Genomic DNA, 18768 nt, shown 5'->3' on the forward strand with positions numbered 1-18768 from the left:
TTTGTTTATTCACCCCAAACATGACACAGTGCCACTAAGTTCTAAGGGCTACTGTTTGGGACCAGATTTGCAGGAATACTATGTAGTGAGGTGTTTGTTTACATTATATTTGAACTTCTGCGTGTCAGTACAGTTTCACACACAAGTACTAAATTATCAGCATATAATATCCCTTCTGGACAACCTGTACGAAACTCACTGATTAATTCTTCCAAGACACAAATAAAAAAACAACAAACTCATTACAGAACCCTGGTTACTTCCACTTTAACATTACTAAATGTGCTGTTAATTCTCGCATAACTTTGAACATTTCTGTACATTGCTTGAATAACCTTCACTAATTACTTGTTTGCCCCTAGTTTATGTAAAGCCTACCAGACAACATCTCTTTGCACTTTGTCAAAAGCTTTCTCTAAATCTAGAAAAACAAAATACAGGTTCTTATTAAGAATTATTCTCTTTCATATATATTAATGTGTAGTAATTTGCTCACATATAGAACCAAGCTTCATTGTATCTATGCTTATCTGGCTTATTTACTGTTCAGTTATTATCTCAGTTACTTTTAGGACCTGATCCATCAATTTTATTCCTCTTGTATCTAGTGCTTCCTCTTTATGCTTGTAACAATTCATAATTGTACTGTTCCTAGTCATTTGGTATGACCTCTTCTTTTATGACGCTCTCAATGCAGCTTTCAACATTTCTGCAACAATGTCTTACACTCCTGCAGCTTCATACTTTTTCATCTTACCTACAGCTTCCCACTAGCATTTCTTAATTCTCATAGCTGAACCAGAAACTGTTTTTGCAATCTGTAAATTTTTTCTATTCATGAAAACTCAGTATTTAACAATCTCTTATTCCAAGCATTTCTCTTGTTCTTTTCATTTGTTTCAAGAACCCCATTGTCATTTCGAATGCACTTTTCTCCAACAATGTTCATATTTGTCTTTGTCATCCTGGCTATCCTAAATACTTATAAGTTATAAATTAAAAAGAAACAATTGATATTTTTCTCAAAATCAAAGATGATTTTAAAACGATTTCATCATTAAAAAGAATTGTTAAAATTTATGTATAAATCAAGTAAATTTGATGCTAATTTTTCAGTGTCCAAAAATGAATCGTATTTGTCAATTTCTTGTTCTGTTGGATGGAGCATAATGAGCTCAGGCATTTTGAATGGATTTAAAAAAGGAACACAACTATTGAGAAAAGAAAATTTTGTCACACTTGTGCTGGTGAATATCTCTCCCTTTTGAGGGTTCTTGATAATAATAAGGTGAAGAAACGTATTCACAATTTGATTGTCTCCACCCTTTTTTATTCCCTGCAACCTCTCTCTCACAGACTTGATGTTGCTAGTCTCAGTCTTTTCTATAAATAGTATTATGGCATGTGTTCTTCAGAATTGTTTGATCTATTTCCTGCTTCTTTTATGCCAGCTTATTTGACTTGCTGTTCTTCATCAATCCACTGTTTTGATACCTCGTTATAATACAGCTTCTTATTCCAATAACTTCTTCCCAACAACTGCCGACTTGTGGAATTCTCATTCTGTTAACTGCTTTCCCCCACCCTGCATACTTGGTCTTTTGAAAACTATAACCCATAGGCATCACCTGTTTTTGCGATAATCATCTTTTGTTTTTGTTAGCTCCCTTACATCAAGTGGCTCTATGCTTTGTCTCCAGCAATTTCCATTAAAGAAAAGAAATAATGGTTTATATTACTAAAATTTTATCAAAAATAATTTTAGAAGGATGTTATAGTTTGTTTGAAGTACTGCATAAGTTTAGAAGCTGTGGTAATGTGATGTAAGGTTTGTAAGGCACTGAGTGAATTGAAAGAAGGTCTGAGTGAAAAATGAAATGCTAATAGACATAAAAAGACAATACGTAATGTAATAATTTCCTTTTATTTTCTACTGACAGTTTTTTTATCTCCAATTAATTGTGTGTTTACGTTTTTCTAATATTCCAAGGGTAAAGCCTCCTTTTCAGAATCCATATCAAATCCATGTGTGTGCAGTTTTCTTTTAATTAGATTTAAAAGTGCTATCAGACAACATGGTGACAATGTAATGACAGAATAATTCCCAGGAGTTTTCTATCTAATCTCAAGTGGAATTTTGGTGTTTGTCCAAACTTCCCTTTTATTAAAAACCAAAAATACAGAAAAATCTTCCGTGACAGAATGAAAAGATCATTTTCAAAAAAATACATAAATTGATCAAGTAGTTTTATTTTATAAAGAAAAATCATTTTTAAACAATTTTAAGCCATTAATGGCAAATCGTAGATATATTAGACTAATCTCACAACTTTGAATTATTGTTGATTTATCTGCCCTTGTTTCCACAAGATGGCAACATTAGGAAATCTCTTTTTATAGCATGATATTTTTGTTCTATGATGGGTACATATATCATACAGATTTTTTTTTATTTTTGTTTTTTTAATATAGGGAGAATTCTGGATAAGAACTAGAAGTTTTTAAATTTATGTTCCTTCTTGTCCATTCTTTAAATCGTCAAGATTACAACAATAATGTTGAAAACCATTTACTTTATGTATCTTCAAATGAAAAAGTCATAAGGGTTTTAATCTGATGATCTTGTGGGTCACCATGTTTTCCTCATAAAGAAATTGTTATACTAATTGAAGAAAATAAAAATAATAGATTGTCACCAATTGATTGAGACCTGCCCAACATTTTGACGATAACTAATGTGGGAGATCTTTATGCCCCACCATGTATAATGATTTTATAAAGTAATTTCTTTTTGTTTTGTTTTTAATGATTAATTCAAATCTTTTTTTTATTTTTATTTCTCAAATCTTATTCCTGTTTCTAGAAAAAATACTACTCTCATCTCTGGGAAGCAATTAATCTAGTTGATTAATTTTCTTCACAGAAAAACAAAGAAACAATAAAAATCTATTCGTATCATTTGGATTCTTCGGACTACTGTTCTCATTTTGAGTATCATTTTCACAACATTGCGATCTATGTAACCTCCAATCTTCTTCAGACAAACTCAAACTCAAGAATTGGAATACACAAGGATGCGTGGTGCAATTGTTAAATTACTTGGAAGAATTAATTGTAAAAGTGATATTCTCCTGAAGGATGAAGGTTCAATTCTTAGTGTGGGTGACTGAAAAATACAATTGCAAATTACTTAGGACCTCTATCTAGTCATGGTTGATGGAACGAGAGCATGCTACCCCTGTGATGTAAATGAAGGGTTCTGTTCAAAATTCCATTCAAATTTCCAAGTTCAACAGAAACATTCCCGAGTTTGACAAAATACACTTGAAGAAAGTTTGAGATTACATTGACTGAAATGTTGTGAAAATAACACTCAAGATCTGAACAGTCGTCCAAAGAATTCAAATAATACAAATAATTAATCCTAATCTCAAAAATTCACAAATGTAATAAAAATTTAGCTTAAAAATATACCTATTTATTTCATTATTAAAAGAAAAATTTTGTTAATCAATGTTTTTTTTTTAAACTCTTGTTCACTCCAAACAAGGCATATTGCCACTTGGACATAATGGGCTACTATTTACAGGATGCAAGATGAGCAAGATGTTGGTTTACATTACATTTAAACTTCTGCATGTTGGTACAGTTAGGAAAGCAGAGAAGTAATTCCAAAATCTAGTAGTTCAAGGAAAGAAGCTATTAGAGTAGAAGACTTTCCTGCATCTATGGTGGGACTTTGTTGCTAAACGGGTTTGTTGGGAGTATGTACGTCAAGGGAGTACAAGTGTGATGAGTTAATCAGAGCACATTCTATTATCTATTTAATTATTAAATAAAAACTTTGTTAGTCATTGTGTTTAATGCAGAGTATATTTTTCTTTTTAATTTATTTCAAAGAAATCTAGTTTATCCGTATGTAAGTATTCATGTGTAAATGTATTGAAAGTTGTCATTCAGAATGTTATTCTTTTTTTGTCATTAAATTGTTTAATATTTATTATATATAATGTGCGTGTGTGTTATTATTAAACCAAGATACTCTCTCTGGTAAATAATCGTGTCATAAATATGATAAAATTTGATGAATATGCATTTCCTTATATGGTCACTTCTTTCCTTATTTTTAAATGTCTTCTTGTTTTAATTATTAAACTAGCAGGGGGTCCGGCCTTGCCTGATCATAAAATATGCTTAAATATATTTTAATGCATGCAAATTTCATATTTATTATTATATAGTCAATGCTCTATTAAATATTATATATATATATATATATATATATATATTATATATATATAGTACTGATTTCAAAGGATTAAAAATAAAATGACTTGGGTGTCATCAGCTAAAATCAAAACCAAAACATTTAGCATTCCAGCTGTGTTCCCTGGCATTTATTTGACAGATAAGAAAGGTTTAAAATAAAACCACTTCAAGCTTTGAAAACATTTAGCACTCCAGCCGCATTCCTTACCATTTGAGATATACGCACACAGATAATAAAGATTTAAAATTAAACCACTTCAAGCTATGAATGCATTTTTGCATGTGCAAAAGTTAGAAAAATATGTCAGCAAGTTGAAATGAACATTTTGCATTTCAACTTGTCAACATATTTCCGTACATGTTATTCATCCATCCAAACAAAGATTTTACTCGTTATAAAACATCCTTGGTGTATGATTACTATTTCCTGTTAATTTCAGTGTTATGTGATCAGTAGTTTAAGAGTTTATTGGTTAAATATTTATGTACACACATATACATTTACTGTTTTATTTATATAGATTACGAACTTTTTAAATGCTTTTGTAAATATATAAATGAAATAGATACAACTGTGGTTTAGTGATCACTATATATATATATATATATATATGTGTGTGTGTGTATGTATGTATACATGTATACACCCGGCATTGCCAGGTTGAAATATATTGTCGTGCGAAGGGTTTAGTCACATATTATTTAAGATACCCTGAATATTATAACTTATGATTTTCCTGAAAGTGAACATTGGATTTAGAGAAGCATAAAACACATCCATCTGTCTCTATGAAAATCAAACAGGAAATAACTCTAATAGGTTAAAGGAGAAGTAATTCTCATAGCTTGAATAAACAAACTTCCAATTAAAATGCAAGTGATGTCGACTAATAATAATTTAAATTAAGTTGCATTAAATATAAATTAAATTAAAAATAAATGAATTCAATCAACTTTAAATAATATTTCTAAATAGAAGAATGAAGACAATTCTATTGCAACAAACAATTAATAACATGGAGCTAATTATTAAAATAGCTTTTCTTTAATGTATATTTCCTTTGAATAAATAGTGTATATATAGAGAGAGAAATGCTGGAATTAAAGTGTATAAAGTCCGTTTTCGGTATTAAAATTAATTTTTGAAACAGTGTGTCTTTTGTACATATTAATCAAATTGTTAACAAACAAGCAAACAGACAAAAATTCAACTTTATTATAATAGATTTCCAAATATTTTGTATCATTGAATTAAATAAGTCTGTGTTTTGATTAGACTAGTTGAAATCAGGAATTGAAAAAATTGGGACTTTTTGAAGTATTGAAAGCAGAAAAAGATAAGCTTAATTTTTTTATTCTCAAATCGATTCTTTTAATTTTTTGTTTGTTTAAAACTTAATTTTCCATTACTTGTACTAATGATAAAATGATCAATATTTATTGATTTTAGACTACCAATAAAACTTATAGATCACTAGTAAGGAGACCTGATGTTGCCTGTCATTGAATGATGATTAACGAATGTTTCACACTCCCATATTTTTATTGTTATTGAAATCAGTAGAATCGCCCGCTTTTCAATCAAATTGATCGATTGTCTGCTACTGTGGGGGACCCATCTTGGGATGCACCTGAAGGAAATTTCACATGCCTCTTCGCAGTGACTTAGTCCACAATACATTATAGTTTACATTGCACTGTAGAGAACCTGCTGTTGATTTTATAAAATTATTTTTATATATAATTGCTTGAATTAAAGTTTAAAATGCAAAAGTCAAGTATCATGCTTCAGTTGGGCACTAAACAGAAACATTGATTTCGAATGCGCCCCTATCATATCAAAGAACCTACTGCTTGTGCAGTGATAATGGCTTCAATTTAAGTTTAAAATGAAAACAGAAACATTAATTTCAGACATATCCTTGTCATATCAAAGAACCTATTGTTGATTTTATGTGTTGGACTTTTTGGCTTGTGTGATAATAAAACTCCTCAAATGCACTTGTGATGTTAGACTTTGTAAGGTGTTAACTTCGGTCAAAATTGTCAGTTTCTTCTTTCATCAGATTATTTTGATTATCAATTATCGATACTTATCAAAGACATTTCCAATACAAAACCTATGTAAGAACACTGCCAAGCACATAATGTACCTTTGTGGGAAATTTCATAAAAATCAGCACAGTCGTTTTCAAGTCCATAGGGAATGAACTCACACACCCACACACATGAAGTTCATTTTATATAACAGTAGAAATAATGAATTTAGGTAAAAATGACACAAAAGAATAAATAGGGAAAAATATAGATGAAAATCTCACAATGAATTCATCAAAGTCTTTTATTAAATAAGTCAAGCGAAAACTTTAAGTTTTTCGAAATAAAAATTAAAAGTAGATGATGACTCTCTACTACTATACCCCCCCCCTTAAAAATGAAATTCTACCTTTTTAGGCGATTTTAGAATCAGTTTAAAATTTAGAACGGAATTATTGGAATCATTCTAAAACTAGTTTTTGATATAAATATAGTTTAGATAAACGGAAAAAAATAGTTACATTTATTTCAATTTCCAATTTAAATGATTTGTCTCAAATTATGGGAAAATTTCAAACTCATTACCAACACTGTAAATTTGGAAGAAGAAATTAATACATGAAAAGAAAGGAAATGTAAAAAATTTAATCTTAGTTTAGTTTTTAATCGTGACAGAAAATTTTACAAATCTCACTTTTTTTTTCTCTCTCTATTTTCCAGGCTGAGCAGTTGAAACAAAAAGCTTTAAAACGAGAACATGTTGTTTTGGTGCAGATCGTTGAGGATTATTCCGGTTCTTGGTTACCCATCAGTAAAGGTTGTAAAGTTGTATACAACACCCCCTGTTCAGATGAGGTCAGAATTCCTGTCCGTATAGGGGACCACATTGAAGTAACAAGAGGAAAAAGGTAATGGTTTCACATAAAATGTTTCAAAAATCGTTGCTTATATTTTCTTAATCTGTAATACTTAAAAAAAAAAAATAAATAAATAAAAAAACAAAAACAAAAACAAAAAAAACGCCTTATGTGTTATTGTCTGCATGGCTTTACAAATTTATCTTTAGTTAACCTTTGACAACTAAATATTTTCTTTTCCTAGTCAAATAGAAAAGTTACTAGCTAAACCCAAGTGATTTTTGGAATATGACATCTTCGTTCTGTGACAAGTATATACATTGTAAAGATTTTTCTGTATTTTTTTTTAATAAGTGTAATTCTAAATATGCACCAAATGTTATGTTTAGACTTGACGATATAAACATTTGAATTTCTCCAGATGTTTTTTTAAACAGCTTTTGTTTAAAAAAGAAAAAAAAAAAAAGTATATTGTTCTATTAAACTTTTATTGTTTAAATAATTTGACTTTGTTCGTTTTATTTAATCAAAAAAAGTTGAAAAGACCTTTTTTACTCAGAAATGAGCTTTGGGAGATTGTTAGTGTAAAAAACACAGTCGCTAAAAGATAAATGTTTTATTATTTCTAGTTGCCACTTGAAAAAAATACCTTGCAAATGTAACTGTTTCACTTGCAATGTAAAACCCAGGTCTCAATATTGGCTCACTGACTTAAATGCACCCAACATTGATGCGATTACTTTTTCCTTTCTCTTTGCAAAACTCAATCATGTTCTGCAAATCCAAAAACAAAACTAAATTTTGGAGTAGGATAGGGAGTTGAGTGCTCGACAGCTGAGAGAAAATATTGAAGTTGAGAGTTGTTAAATTTCGATTCAAATAAAGAGGAGCCTTGTTAGTTTTCCTTTCATGATTTCATGAACTTGAATTAATGTTTAATTTATATCCTATACAATATTCTGAACTATCCATATTTTTATGTCCAACTGGGCAACACCAGGTGATCCCGCTATTTAATTTTCTGAATGGTTAGTAATAACTTAACTACTTGTACTCATGAAGTTACTATACCCTAATGTGAAAAATTAGTTTATGGAATAGTGGATAAGCAGGAGAAAATGCTAGTAGAAATAAGGTCACAAATACATCAGTAAAATTGAATCAAGATATTTTGGTTGATTTGTTTGATCATATTCATTTGGAAAAATGAGCTTTATTAAATAGAACTCAACATTTTATACGGTGAAGCATTGAAGTTAATCTAAGGAAGGAAACAGATGTAAAAGGGGGAAAAGTAGATGTTGTAGTGATGCACTACAGGATTACGTTTATGTAACACATCTTTTGTATGAAATGCCAGCTTTTTAATTTCATTTTCACCCCAAACAAAGCACAGTGCCACTTTGATGTAGGAGGCTACTATCGGGGACATAAGTTACGAGGATACTATGTAGGGAGTTGAGCAGCAAGATGTCTGTTCATATTACACTTGAACTTCTGCATATCAGTATAGTTGGGAAATCAGGATCCCGGAAGGGAGTTCCAAAGTCTAGCAGTTCTGGGGAACAAACTGTTAAAGTAGAAGGCTTTCTTAGATCTAGGGATTTCATACTCACATTACACATTCATCATATCATACTCATATATCACCATGCAACACATATTCACAACCTTTTTTTTTTTTTATTGTACTAATGCATCAGCACTTATCAAGGCCCAAAATCTACTCAAGGATAAAGATTATTGAGTTCATCAGATGAGCAGTGAGGCAAAACTGACAATTGGTAATGATTGTTGAAACTCTGCAATATGTTATTACTAAAGGTGACCGCTCAACAAGAATTTGTTAACATTGGTCTTGAAAATGACCATGTTGTAGTCAGCTGTGGTATTGTGTTCAACAGATAGGTAGTTTTTGAAAGAAACTCTGCTTATGGAAGTTATATTTAGCTCTAGGTAGAGGAAAAAAGGAAAATTATTTACACTGGTTGTAGATAGATGGGTTCTTGTTGGGAATGTTTTATAGGAGGGAACCATAGATTGGAGCTCAGTCGAGCACCTAACATGAAAGTAACAGAGTAGAGAAAACTAGCAACATCTTTTTTTCCATTAAATTCCAATTTTTTTTTTTTTTTTTTTTTTTGAATCCTTTGAGATGAGGTTTCATGATTTGGGTATTCATTTTTTTTTTTGCGGATTGTTATCCTCATCTTCATAGTTGTTTCATGACGTTTTGGCTAACTCCTACTCTGGCCTTTTTCAGATGATTAACTGCGACAGAATAGGAATGCTGAGTTTTGTAATTACTGCCTTCCATAGTTGTTGTCTAACTCAACTAATCTTCTGGCCTTGTTAGGTAGGATTGAAACCGCTAGCGTCAAACAATGCTCATTTAGAACTGTAGAGACTCAACATCCCTATCCGCTGCACCACAGGCAGCATAAGAAGGCCAGAGGATAAGTTGTGAAACAACAACAACTATTAAGAATGAATGCACAGATTCCAAAGTTGTTTTTATACAAGGCAGAAAAGTGTGCGATGAGCAGCATCTCACCAGGTGTAGTAACAATACTCCATCTTCGGATATATCTGCTGCTTATACAACCCTGACTTCAAATAGATTACCCCTGCAGGAATTTAATGTGTGTTGACTTTAAATGCATAACAATTGTGTTGATATAAATTCCCTTCCGTTTTAAATGCTAAAATACTATCTTTTTTTTTTTTTCAATTTCATTTCAGACATTGGTTATATGGTAATAAAGTTTCCGAAAATAGAAGTCCAGGTAAGCATGAAACATGTTTTTTTTTTTTTTTTTTTTATGGAAAATGGAAACTGCTCTAGACAAAGCCTGAAGCCACTTGGTGTAAGAAGCTAACAAAAGCGAAAGATGATTATCACAAAGACAGGAGATGCCTATTGGCCTTAGTTTTGTAAGAACCAAAAGTCTATGTAGGAAGAAAACTGAACAGAAAGAGTTTCACAAGTTTGCAGTTCTTGGAAAGAAGCTACTGGAATAGGAAACTGTATTACAATGAGGTATTAAAACAGTGAATTGGTGGAGACCATTAGACGAACGAATCAAATGAACTGGAACAAAGGAAGAATGTTATCAGACAATTGCAAAGAACACATGCCATAATAGTATTTATAGAAAAGCATGTTTAGATAATTTTTGTCATTTTAATTTTCTTTCTTATGGACAAACAAATTAGTTGTAGAATTTTTTAGATAAGGATTTTTAATTTGTGCTATTCTTATCTTACCTGTTATATTCACAACTTTTCAGCTAATGTAACCTCTGGCCTTTCAAACTTGGAAACTAGTATGAAATGTATGTACATAAAGAAGGTCAAAGGTTACATCAGTCAATCAATCAAGATGAGAGTAGTAGTAGTAGTAGTAGTAGTAGTAGTAGATAAACAAATGATTAGAAAGAAGTAAATTCTCATTAAATCACTTAAATTAAGCAACATTGAATCTGACCTGTACCAGATGGGTGTCCATTTAGGGATATTAGGCGCTGTATGTATTCAGGTAAACAGATATGTGTAATACTTCAGAGAGATAAACCTTCATGCCTTGCACAGTTTCGAGGTCACCTTGAGCAAACTCTAGCACCTGTTAGCTTTCTTCTGATATTTTGGAGGGTTACTATACAGGTAGTTTTTCAGCCATGATGAAGGCAATAAATCTAAGGTAGGAGGGCTCTGTTGCAAAAGCAAACCACACAGGGAGCCTATTAGTCATGTATGGTAATCTTCTAGTCACAAACAAAACACACACTTCCAATTTGTCATGAGTCAGCCTGGAAGTAGTAAGGCTTATAAAACTGTTATGAGAATGTTCATGCCAGTGCGTTATCTGGTCTAACCAGAAATAACAAACTCTTAAATGACGATAAAGTTCTTTTTGTTTTTTTATAAAGACTTAGATGTTGCTGACATCATACTGGACATGGTATTGCCTTGGATGATAGCTAGAAATTTATTTTTTTTTTTATTATGTCACTCCAAACAAGCTATGAAGCTGCTTGATGTAAGCTAATCATAATAATAAAAAGGAAAGCAGAATCACTTCAGGACAAACTAAGCTTGAAAGAGACACAATTACTAGTGTTGAATCCCATGGATTTAAATTAAGCCTATCAAGAATCCAATAGGGAAAAATGAGCTACAATTAAGTTCTGTCAGAATTATTTTCAAAGTTGGGCAGTTTGTAAAAGATTACACATTTTTATAAATATGTACATAAATTTTTAAAGTGAATTGACGATGCTTGCCCAGAACTGTCACCCCCTCCTATCATCAAGAAACAAAAATAAAACTCTATATGAAAAGATGAAAACAAAATATACACCAAAATCATTATAGAATATTTTGTTTTTTTAATCTTTGAGATGAGTAATTTGTGTATTTTTTTATTTGGAGACTGTGAACTATGAAAACGAGTGTAACAGTCCGCAAATAAATAAATGAATAAATACCAAAAATCATTTAAATTGATCAAGTAGCTTTAGTTTTATAAAGAAACTCATTTTAAGCAAATTATGGGCTTTGTAGGTATTATGAATATGTACATAGCTGTTTCTGAGCTTTCATTTCTGAAGAGCTTTTGTTAATGTTAAACAGTGATGAATTTTAGTTTTTATAGTATTCAATATATATATATATATATATATATATATATATGATAATATGAATAGGCTAGCCTAATTACTCTGGAACAAAAATCTAGTTCCAATATCCAGAACATTTTTGTTCTTGTGTTTAAGGGAGGTGATGTTTGATCTACACCGCTAGTGACTATGATTTAATATACTGTTTTGTTTTTAAATCCATGAAACAGTGTTTCATGGTAAACAATTGATGGTCTTTGAAATAACATTAGGATTATTGTAAATTCATGAACACAAATTGATTCAGCGATTGCAGGAGATTAATTGACTTACTGGTAAAATAATTTTCCAATGAATGACTAAAAAAAAATTTTTTCTATAATTTTAAATATTAAGACTTATAGGACTCTTTCACATATATATATATATATATATATATATATATATATATATATATATATATATAATCACAAAAATTTTAATTATTTTGAATAATGTTGTCTTTCTACCGTGTTATTTAAAAAAATAAATATCTCAAAGTTTGACTTAGTTATCTCCCTTGTTCTTTCAGACTGTTTTAAAAATGGCACTAGAAGATCGTTGCTCATCATTTAGCCATAAAATTTGATTTTCTTATTTAAAAATAAAACTTTGATCAATTTACGTTATGAATTTTTTACTTTTTCAATGCCATCTGTAATTTTCATCAGTAATGGTGTAGATTGGCCTTCCTTTGTTTACAAAGCCATTTGACGGAAGTGACATGACATATTTTTATCTACGGATGGCCAAAACTATATAGAATGAACCTTTTTTTTTTTATAAGTTTTATTCAAACAGTCTTTATTTGAACTTAATGGACTGTTTTTTGTTTTTTTTTTGTTTTGATTTGTATTTATTACCTGTTTTATTCTTTTTATCAAACAAAAATAGAACTTCATATATATTATGGACTGTTTTTCAAACATCGAAATTTTAAAATTAAAGTTTTATTTAAAAAAAAAAAAGACAATGTTTTTTTCTTTTTGAGATATTTTTTTTCACCATTTATCACTTTGAAATTTTATTCAACAATGAAATGATAAAAAAAAACTTTTCGTTAAATATATTTTTTTAAAAATATTATGAAATATCTATAAAGTCTATTTTTTATGTCTGTAAAAGTTTGTTGAAAAGTTCAAATAAAATTTATAATTTAATTGAAAAAAAAAACACCTCGTCTTTTTTTTTAAATAAAACTTTAATTTTAAAATTTCGATGTTTGAAAAACAGTCCATAATATATTTGTCATTATTTTTTGTTTGATAAAAAGAATAAAAAAAAAAAAAAAAACAGTCCTTTAAGTTCAAATAAAGACTGTTTGAATAAAACTTATAAAAAAAAACAAAAAAGATTCATTCTATACGGTTTTGGCCATCCGTAGATAAAAATATGTCTGACGTCACTTCTGTCAAATGGCTTTGTAAACAAAGGAAGGCCAATCTACACCATTATCTTTTCATCTTATTTTTAATATTTCATATCAGACTAAATTTAAATTTTGTGAAATGTTCTTCGAAACTGATATAGTATGAACATGTTATTTTAATTTTTTAGAATTATTTTAAAAAAACATAGATCATTTATTAATTTATTTTATTTATTTTATTTTTTTTTTTGTAGAAGAATCGCGTGTGCGTGGCTGGTTCCCAAGAAAATGTGCTGAACGTGAAAGTGATGTAGAAGACCAAAATCAAAATCCGAAAGATCCAACTGAGGATGACAATGAGAAAAAAAAAAACTGAACTTTTCTGATGGCAGACCTCACCCTCCCACCATGTTTCCCACCTCCCATGTCTCTGTCCCTTTACCCTCATTACAAAACATGTACAGACACCCACCCTCTCATCCGCCATCTTGTTTGTATCTCTCTAATTCATCCCCTCAACTCATATCATTCCCAGATCAAAAGTGTCAGCTGTCTACGATAGTATCCGATTTTCGTGCGATACTAAAAGAGATGTTTTTTCTTTTTTCAGAAAAAAAAAGATCTTTTTTCCTCTTCTGAGATATTTTTATACGATTTTTAATTTATTATTATTGTTATCAATAAGCAATAATAGTCAGTTAGAGTGAGTGTTAAGAAAAAAAAAAGCTTAACTGAGACCATCTTTTTACCCTAAAAAAAAGATGGAAGTATGTGTTCTTCCTGGTGAATAAAATCTATGTTCTAAAAGTAGAACAGATGCTAAAGAAAAGGAAAGGTATATTATACAATGTCTGTTAATGTTTTTTTGAAATTCATGCCAAGAAAATCCAAATTATGTTTGTAAATATCGGCTCCTAACTGCAAGCATGAAATACAGAAAAAAGTAAAAATCATCATTTTTTTTTAAAGAAAAAAGTAAGAAAAAATTGCAATAAAGCAAAATTTGCTTCTTTAGAATTAAAACTGTTTGAAAAAACTAAATTGCAGAAAAATCTTTGATGTACACACGTGTCATGGAACAAAAATGTCATATTCGAAAAATCATGTAAATTCATCAAGTATTTTTTTATATTAAAAATCATTTTCTTACTATTTTTAGTGATTCTAATAGTAAATTGTATCCATTACAAGGTTTATTTTGATCTTAATAGTTCAAACTGAGTTGTCTCCCCCTTTATAAACTATGCGTTTAGTTAAAAAAAACTAATTGAACAAGTTATATGATTTTTGGAATATGACATGATTTTTATTTTAAAGATTTTTCTTTATTTTTGTTTTGAAAATATTTTAATTCTAAATAAGCACCAAATCATCCCTTTTTTTTTTTTCCTTTCTTTTGACCTAATGTATTTACAGCACTCCAATTATGCTAGAAATTAACATTAAATGATTTTGGCATCGCACCATCTGATGTTACTCATGTATGGCATTATTACATTGACACACTGATTCTCTTAGATCACTCAAGTTAAGCAATGTTGAACCTGGTCAGTACCAGATGGATAACTATTTGCTAGTTGCTGTATGTGGAGGACAGCGAAACCTCCCTGCAAAAACTAGTCTTGGTAAAATTGTTTCATTTGAGTGGGATGCATATGTGACTAGGGATTGCTTGTGGATTTAATATCCTCTAGAAAATTCTTTCTTCGCAGGAAGCCAGATAAATTAGAATGCATGCCATACTAGGATGTCAAATGTTACACCTTCCAAATAGAAACAAAATCAAAAGAATATGTATTTTCTGACATTTTTTAAAGGTGGCAGTAGGTGGCACTTTAAAAATAATATATATAATTTTTAAAGTGCCACCTTTAAAAAATGTCAGAAAACAGGTTCAAATTTTGTGACTTTGTAACCTGTGTATTATAGAAACTAATAGAGATATTTAGTTTGAGAGTTTGTTTTAGCTATTATGTCATTTCAACAATGATGAGTTGTAATGATGATTATTGTGAGAACGGTGACAATGAAATGTTGCCTGTAGACATGATAATAAACTTTAATGAAGTTGAAGAAACAAAATAAAGTTTTACTGCACTTACATTGCTTCTTAATCGTGCTGTACTGACGTTTTGTGTCAACATAGTCCATGAATGCATTATCATTTGAATCATCAGCTTCACCAGATTCTTCACTGACAGCCACAGTTTTCTATCATGTCTTAATGAAGAACTTTTTATTTATCTAAAACACCACGGAGATAAGAGGCATGTGCCAGTAGTACAAAGATGAGCAGAATCTCCACATCAGCCAGTTTGTCTTTTTTTGGCAAAGTGGTGTTGAGTCACATTTATAAACATTGGATTTTGACTATGTTATCACACATTCTGTATCTTCAGCCCTGCACTTCATGTAGAGGAGTTTGGGGAACACGGTGGTATACATAACTCGTTTTCTCTATATATGGCACTCAGTATTGTATGATTCTGGGAGCCTTATATGCATGTTTTTTTTTTGTTTTTTTTTCTAATAATTGGAAAAATGTACTGTTTTAGTGATGTCAAATATGTTCCTTTCAACTATTAGCCTAATTGAGATGCTGAATATACATTTGATCCAAAAATGTTTTTATAAAATCTTTCATGTGTTTGATAAATAATTTTGATAATCAGATATGAAATCTAATTAAAAACCTTTTTTTTTCTTTTCTTTTTTTTTTTTTTTTTTTTAAAGTTTTGCTGAACTTCCAAGTTATAAACTGCTGCTAATGATGATGACGTAAGATTGTTAAACAAGGGAAGTAACTCTTAAAACTTCCCTCAAATCACATGAACAAAAACTTTATTCAAATTTCATGAATCCTTTATAATTTCATTGTATTTCTAGACCTTGATCTCTGCAGTGGAACTTTTATCACAATATTTACTCGTCTATAAAATCTGTATATTGCTACATATTCCGTCACGGTTATATCACTATTTTATGAATCTTCTTACACTGCTGGTTAAATATCAAAACTGTTGATTTTGCAGGCTGTTTCATAATATTTTACACTTTTTTTACATATCAAATTTTTTGAAAAAGGACAAAAAGCAAATGTTTTTTTTAATTGCAGTTTTTAACTTTCTGAAAAAAATCATGTGTAACAATATTTGATCTAAAACCTTCATATCCAACAAAAATAAAATGCATCAGTTGTATAAAGACATTTTTTTTTCATACACAAGTTTGAGGGAGGAAAATTTATACATCTTTGTGTTTCATTTATAATATATATATATTGTGGGCCTATATATATATGTATATATATATAGGCCCACAATAATAGAAAAAAACCTTAGGTATGATCAAAGTTTTGGATGAAAACAAACAGACATTAAGCATTTGATGAGAAATTCAAAACCATGTTCTTTTAAGATTTTCTTTAGAATAAAAAGAAAGCCTGAAATTTATGAAAAAAAAAAAAAAAAATGATAAATCTATAAAAAAAATACATTAGAAATATCATCTACGATATGTCTTTTTAAAAATTTTGAATTAACCATACTAACATCCATTTTATTGTAAAATTATCTTTTATAAAATAAATTTGTTTTAATTTGTAATTAAATTTTAAATTATTTTAATAAATAAATAAATAGATACATCATTAGCAGATTTGTTTTTTTTTAATGAAAAATTGTGTTTGAAATATAATGAAAAATATTTCAACAAGAGCTTTTGAATGGATGCTACACATTAATGACCAGTTAAGTGCTTCTCCATGGTTACACCTAGATTGAATATCGATGTAAAAAAAAAAAAAAAAAAGAAACATAGCAAGAAACTTGTGAGAAAAAGTAAATTCAGTTCACTAAAACTTACAGCAATTTATCTCGTAGTTTTGTTTTTATAAAATAAATTCCAAACTTTAGTCACATGCAAAATATTGCTGCTATTATCAGCATTATTATGAAGGTCAAGGGAGATCATTCAAACTTGTGGGAAGAGAAATCCACCTTTTTTGTTTTTTTTTTGTTTAAATGCAAAAAATGAGAAGAATCATCTCCCTTGAATCATGACAGTATTGGCTATATTCTATGTACAACTATTAGTCGAATTTATTTTCCAAAAACAAAAATACTGAATGAATTTACATAATTATTAGTGAACGTTATTTATTTTCTGTCACATCATGATGGTTTCGTTACACACAAAAAAAAAAAACTGGTCAGAACTTCTCATCTTTACAATTCGTACCAACTCCTCTTAAGTCAATTCTCAACATTAACTCTCCATGTCTATGCTCTCTCTATCAGGTGTCAAAAAGCCCACGCCTTGTCCTCTCCAATTCATTCTTGTAGCTGTTATTCCCGCTCATGTGCAAATTAATACCGCATTCACAAACTAACGTTTTTCTTTTCTTCTTTTTCCTTGCTTGATCTTGTCACTTGACAATTGAAACAGACATGATGTCGCTTATGAGTAGTTTATTCTATCACAGCATTTTTATTTGCCTTTACAGTTTAGACCACACGTTTCTTGCTATTTTTTTTTGAGACATTGATATTTAATTGAAGTGTAATTATGGAAAAGCACCAATAAGAAAGATAGTTGGAATGCTATCAGATGATAATAACCTACTTAGAATTTTTTTCTTTTTTTTTAAAGCTGCCAAGAAAGCTGTTTTAATTTGTTTTGAAGGCTAACTCTTTTAAAATCAAATATTACTACAAATTTTGCGAAAAATTGTAGTTAAATTTATTTTTGTTTTAAAAAAATATTGCATGGACAAGTCTTCCATTTCAGGTTTGGTGCTTAGTTTGAGATGTGAATAAAAAATAGCAGTTCAAAATTATATAACAGGAAAACTTGTGCAAATATTTACTTAGTGAAAAATATTTGTGTTCACCAAAAATCCTGTGGAAAATATGCAAGTACAATTTTTTATAAAAAATAAAATTAACTCTGAATGATATTCGCATCGAACCAGAATGTTGGAGAAGATTATCTCCCTTCTTTTAATATGAAGATGCCATGCTGTTTTGTTGCTCAGGAGTTGTTGATTTCAAATGGTAAATTAATTTTAATTTTTGTTAAAATTCTACTCTTATTTTTCGTAATTTTTGACGTGCACTATTTTTGCTAATAAGTATATTCATAAGTTTTCCTATTTTATTTTGACAAGATTTTATTGGTCCTTATCAATAAATGAAAAAAGTGAGGAACAACGAAGGAGCAATAAAAAGGAGCAAATAATAACTAGACCTAGAAAGTAATCAAGTCCAAGTTTATCAAAAGAAATAAGTTGTTGCTTTTGTTTCCCAAAGCATGGTTAACAAAGTTAACCTAAGTAAGAATAAAAATTAAAATGCATAAAAAATGATTCTCTAAATAAAAACAAACAATACTTGAATGAATTATCACAAAAATGGAGAAAAACGAGAATTCATCTTGTTTTTTTTTTTTTACCTACAAAACAATGGAAAAAAACAACATACAATAGAAATGCAATTTAAAAAAGTCTTAATTAAAATGCTTCTTCAAAATTCTTTCTTTTTAGTTTCTTTCCTCTGATATTTTCTTCCTTTACATAAAT

At 29.5% G+C, this 18768-nt stretch overlaps 1 protein-coding gene across 1 annotated transcript in view; it reads left to right on the plus strand.

The window, feature by feature from the left end:
* Nucleotides 1-18552, plus strand: part of LOC145293119 (palmitoyltransferase ZDHHC6-like) — a 57047-nt gene extending 38495 nt beyond the window's left edge. Inside the window, exons 7-9 of the mRNA XM_080139509.1 lie at nt 7027-7214; nt 9906-9949; nt 13445-18552. Of these exons, the coding sequence (XP_079995635.1) occupies nt 7027-7214; nt 9906-9949; nt 13445-13566 (354 nt within the window). The 3' untranslated portion in view covers nt 13567-18552. The remainder of the gene's footprint in view (nt 1-7026; nt 7215-9905; nt 9950-13444) is intronic.
* The last annotated feature ends 216 nt before the right edge of the window (nt 18553-18768 follow it).

Source organism: Euprymna scolopes, chromosome 14 (genome assembly GCF_053919585.1).
Source record: "Euprymna scolopes isolate OS-2025 chromosome 14, ASM5391958v1, whole genome shotgun sequence".
NCBI classification, from domain to species: Eukaryota; Metazoa; Mollusca; class Cephalopoda; order Sepiida; family Sepiolidae; genus Euprymna; species Euprymna scolopes.